General features: G+C 47.6%; 1 protein-coding gene across 3 annotated transcripts in view; it reads right to left on the bottom strand.

Moving 5' to 3' along the window:
* Positions 1-4,793, bottom strand: part of RNF41 (ring finger protein 41, E3 ubiquitin protein ligase) — a 23,879-nt gene that overhangs the window by 6,519 nt on the left and 12,567 nt on the right. For all 3 annotated transcript variants that reach the window (XM_015557416.1, XM_006777863.2, XM_006777864.2), the window contains one exon: positions 1,281-1,393. In XM_015557416.1, coding sequence (XP_015412902.1) covers positions 1,281-1,370 — 90 coding nt within the window. In that variant the 5' untranslated portion in view covers positions 1,371-1,393. The remainder of the gene's footprint in view (positions 1-1,280; positions 1,394-4,793) is intronic.

The following is a 4,793-nucleotide window of genomic DNA, read 5'->3' on the forward strand; positions in this document are numbered from 1 at the left end:
CAGGGGCCTCCTGCCCTTGGAAATGTGGCTGGTCACTGGGCATCACGAGGCCTGCCTCGCCAGAAGGTAACCCTGAAGGTTGGGGAGTGGCTTCTGATAGACTCACCACTGCCAGCGACCTCTCCACGTGTGTCTCAACTCAGATGATAGAGCCAGACACAGACAAGGCCCTGCCTCGCGGGGAGGGAACTGACACACCCATGACCTCTCGACACCATCAGGATAGCTTGCTCCACAGCAGTTGACCTGCTTCCAATAGCAGCGGGCTGCCAAGGCCTGGCAGCCAGGGAGAGGGGCAGGGCGAGCTACCACCGGAGGAGAGGCTGACTCATGCAGCTTCGGCTCTGTGCTGGCTGGTGGTTAGAAACTGGAGAGGAAGAATAAGCTCTGAGGATGAAGACAGTGGGATGCAGTGAGCTGTATAAGCAGCGAGGGGGAAGGGCCATGAGACTTCACTGACAAGTGTCCTGGTTTGGAAAATGGGATTATCCCAGCTAGCCAGCGGTGGGGGAGGGTTAATTGGTATTTACAGAGTTCAGGCAGTAAGGACCATGCAGGAGGATGTCCCAGGAATACAACTGTTAAGAACTCATCTCACTCATTATACTTGCCTGTTCATCATGAACTTCTCATACTTGCCCCAGGAAGATACAACTGACTTTGGTCTGGCAAGGCTGGTAGAGAAATGACCTACTGAAGATGGCAGCTTTCATATCAAATGCAGAGGACATGGCTGCATCAAAAATTGGTTTTCCCAATAAATCCCAGGAAGAAAATAGGTCAGTACACACAGTTCCCCACTTCCCATTTGTTCAACAGTAGGCGGGGCCTGCAGGGACCCTGGCTGATTACCCAAAACACTCCGCCATCAAAATGCAGAGAGAACTTATCAGGAGAGTCCAGAGGTTTAATCACGGGTTGGACAGAACTTTGTCAGAGCCCCTGCAGAGGAAAGGAAGTTCTCAAGCCACTGTCAAAAGACAAAAACAAAAAACTGACCATTTTACGGCAGAAAAATCTCAGAGTGACCTTGGGAGAAAATCGGAAGCACTGGACTTCTGGGCATCCACCTCCAGACAGACTCTGGAGCCTTGTTCCTCTTGTATGGCCATTGCTCTTCTGCCCCAAACCTCTGTTCTGTGTATGTGTGAAGGGGAAGCGGGGTACTGGGGAGACACAGCACAGTGCCGCTCTCTCTTGGTCCCATTACCTATGAATACTTTTCCACAAGCTCCACTGCCATCTCTTGCCTCACTACACCTGCCAGCGGACCGACTCACCTGGACTGGCTCCTCCAAGACTCCACTGCAGATAGGACAGATAAGATCTTCGTCAACATCCCCCTGGAAGCGGGTTACATCATACCCCATGTCTCATCACTGAAACCCAGGCCCTGGAAGGAACCAGAGGAAAAAGAGGCCAGTTCAGAGGAAGCCCACAAACAAGTGCCAACTTGAACTCATTGCTAAGATCCATTCATTTGTCCAACAATTAGTATTTTTAAAAAATATACTTTTATTGATTTCAGAAAGGAAGGGAGAGGGAGAGAGAATAGAAACATCAGTGATGAGAATCATTGATCGGCTGCCTCCTGCACGCCCCCTGGGTTTCAAGCCCGCAACCCAGGCATGTGCCCTTGACTGGAATTGAACCTGGGACCCTTCAGTCTGCAGGCCAATGCTTTATCCACTGAACCAAACAAGCTAGGGCCAACAATTATTTATTGAGGGCCTACTATGTGCCAGTGATTTGGGGTGAGTGGGGAGCAGACTCAAGAAATTTAACTCTAATGGGATATTACACAGCATACATTTAAAAAATGAAGTGAGCCTGGCTGGTGTGGCTCTGTGGTTGAGCATAGACCTATGAACCAGGAGGTCACGGTTTGATTCCTGGTCAGGGCACATGACCAGGTTGCGGGCTTAATTCTCAGTGGAGGGCATGCAGGAGACAGCCGATTGGTGATTCTCTCTCATCATTGATGTTTTCATCTCTCTGTCCCTCTCCCTTTCTCTCTGATATCAATAAAAAAAATTTTTAAGTGATAAATGCTTTGACAGTGTAAGGCACTGTAAGATTATAAGGGCAAGAGATGTAGATACCTAACCCAGGCTTAAGGGAGAGGGTGATTTTGAGAAGTTTTCTAGGACTAGGTGTCACCACCAGGACAAACAAGAGTTAGGTAGGTGAGGGGATGGGGGCAGGACGGGCATTAGCGTTTTAGCCACTTTCAAAGGCCCAGAAGTAAGAGGGCATATGATGGGTTCAGGGAACTCTAGCGGTTTGGAGAATGGCTGACCTGAAGGGTGCCAGAGAAGTAGTGTCTAGATCAGGGGTGGGCAAACTTTTTGACTCGAGGGCCACAATGGGTTCTTAAACTGGACCGGAGGGCCGGAACAAAAGCATGGATGGAGTGTTTGTGTGAACTAATATAAATTCAAAGTAAACATCATTACATAAAAGGGTACGGTCTCTTTTTTTTTAGTTTTATTCATTTCAAATGGGCCCGGATTCGGCCCGCGGGCCGTAGTTTGCCCACAGCTGGTCTAGATACAAGGCTGGAGGTGAGCAAGGGTCAGGCCCTTATATAAAGCATTGGGACTTCATCCTGAGGCTATGGGAAGCCACTGAAAGACTGAAAAGGAATGATTGTTGGCCCTAGCTTGTTTGGTTCAGTGGATAAAGCATTGGCCTGCAGACTGAAGGGATGACTGGATAAAAGTTCCCTTTTAGAATCACTCTGTCTACACAGGTGGGAATGGAGACAGGAAGGCCATGCAGGCAGGAGAGAGATGATGAGAGTCTGAACTTAGGTGGTGGCAGAGGGAGTAAAGAAGGATGGAGATTCAAGAGAGCAAGGGCTGGCCCTAACCGGTTTGGCTCAGCGGATAGAGCGTCGGCCTGCGGACTCAAGGGTCCCAGGTTCGATTCCGGTTAAGGGCATGTACCTGGGTGGCGGGCACATCCCCAGTGGGGAGTGTGCAGGAGGCAGCTGATCGATGTTTCTCTCTCATTGATGTTTCTAGCTCTCTATACCTCTCCCTTCCTCTCTGTAAAAAATCAATAAAACATATTTAAAAAAAAGAGAGAGCAAGGGCTGAACGAGCAGTGCGGCTGTCATGCCTCCTCTTAGGGCTCCTAGGGGTCACACCCAAAGAAGAGGTCATGGTTCTCCAGTGTAGATAGTCAACTGGATACAAGACAGCCAATCCACAGACCCACCATCAACTGTGATGTCTTTTTTTTAAAAAATATATTTTATTGATTTTTTACAGAGAGGAAGGGAGAGAGATAGTCAGAAACATCGATGAGAGAGAAACATCGATTAGCTGCCTCCTGCACACCTCCCACTGGGGATGTGCCCGCAACCCAGGTACATGCCCTTGACCGGAATCAAATCTGGGACCTTTCAGTCCGCAGGCCGACGCTCTATCCACTGAGCCAAACCGGTTTCGGCAACTGTGATGTCTTGGAAAAGATAAGCTGAGAGATCAGATTGTTCTCAGAAATTCAGAATCAAGCTGTCCAATTTTTAAAAATATATTTTTATTGAGAGAAAGGGAGAGGGATAGAGAGATAGATAGAAACATTGATGAGAGAGGAACATCATCGATTGAGGCAGCAACCTAGGCTTGTGTCCTGACCAGGAATTGAACCAGCAATCTCTTGGTTTTGGGTCGATGCTCAACTGCTGAGCCACACCGGCCGGGCATGCTGTTCAATTTTTAAAAGGGAAGGGGAGGGATGAATCCAAAGAGGCTTTGCTAGGTCAAGTACAAGCTAAAATATAGCACTGGATTGAGTCAGAACTGAGATGTGCCAGTTCTACTACTCATTCATTACCTGTGTGACCTTGGGCAGACCACATAAACTTCTGAAGCCTAAGTAGTTTTTTATGAATAAATAAAATGGATATACTAAATAGAAGTGACTCTCACAGAGTTGCCCTTAAAGAGATAATGCGTATTAAACATTTAGCAAAGTGCCTGCTGGCACACAGTAGGTACTCAACATAACAACAACTATTATTTATGTATGCACCTAATTTCTACTACGTGAAAAAATTCCTTAAGAGCCGAAACCGGTTTGGCTCAGTGGATAGAGCGTCGGCCTGCGGACTGAAGGGTCCCGGGTTCGATTCCAGTCAAGGGCATGTACCTTGGTTGCGGGCACATCCCCAGTGGGGAGTGTGCAGGAGGCAGCTGATGGATGTTTCTCTCTCAGCGATGTTTCTAACTATCTCTCTCCTTCCCTCTCTGTAAAAACTCAATAAACTATATTAAAAAAAAAAAAATTCCTTAAGAGCAGAAACTCATATTCTGCATTCAATGTAGCACCGTTCCTCACAAATTAATAAAATGTTTGGTATATTTCAATGTTACCTTTAACTGGGAAGTTCCCAGCAACCAGGGTATAGTGGACTTCTATTTTACCTACAGAACATCTTATTTTCCAGTTTTCCTTTGGGAATCATACCCTAGTTTCCAGTGGACATGTGAACCATCCCAGGACAGCGAATTGAGGGAGCCTGGGACTCTCCCGAAGCTCTGCAGGGAAGCTACTTCCCCTGGGATTGCACAACTGGTGTAAAGCCACAATCAGCTTTTTCTTTTTTCTTTTCTTTTTTGATTAAACCTTAATTGTTCAGATTATTACATCTGTTCCTATTTTTCCCCCCCATAACTCCCCTCCGCCCAGTTCCCACCACACCCTCCTCCCTCACTCCCCACCCACTGTCCTCATCCATAGGTGCACGATTTTTGTCCAGTCTCTTCCCGCATCCCCCTCACCCT

This window comes from Myotis davidii, unplaced genomic scaffold, assembly GCF_000327345.1.
Source record: "Myotis davidii unplaced genomic scaffold, ASM32734v1 scaffold509, whole genome shotgun sequence".
In the NCBI taxonomy this organism is placed as follows: domain Eukaryota; kingdom Metazoa; phylum Chordata; class Mammalia; order Chiroptera; family Vespertilionidae; genus Myotis; species Myotis davidii.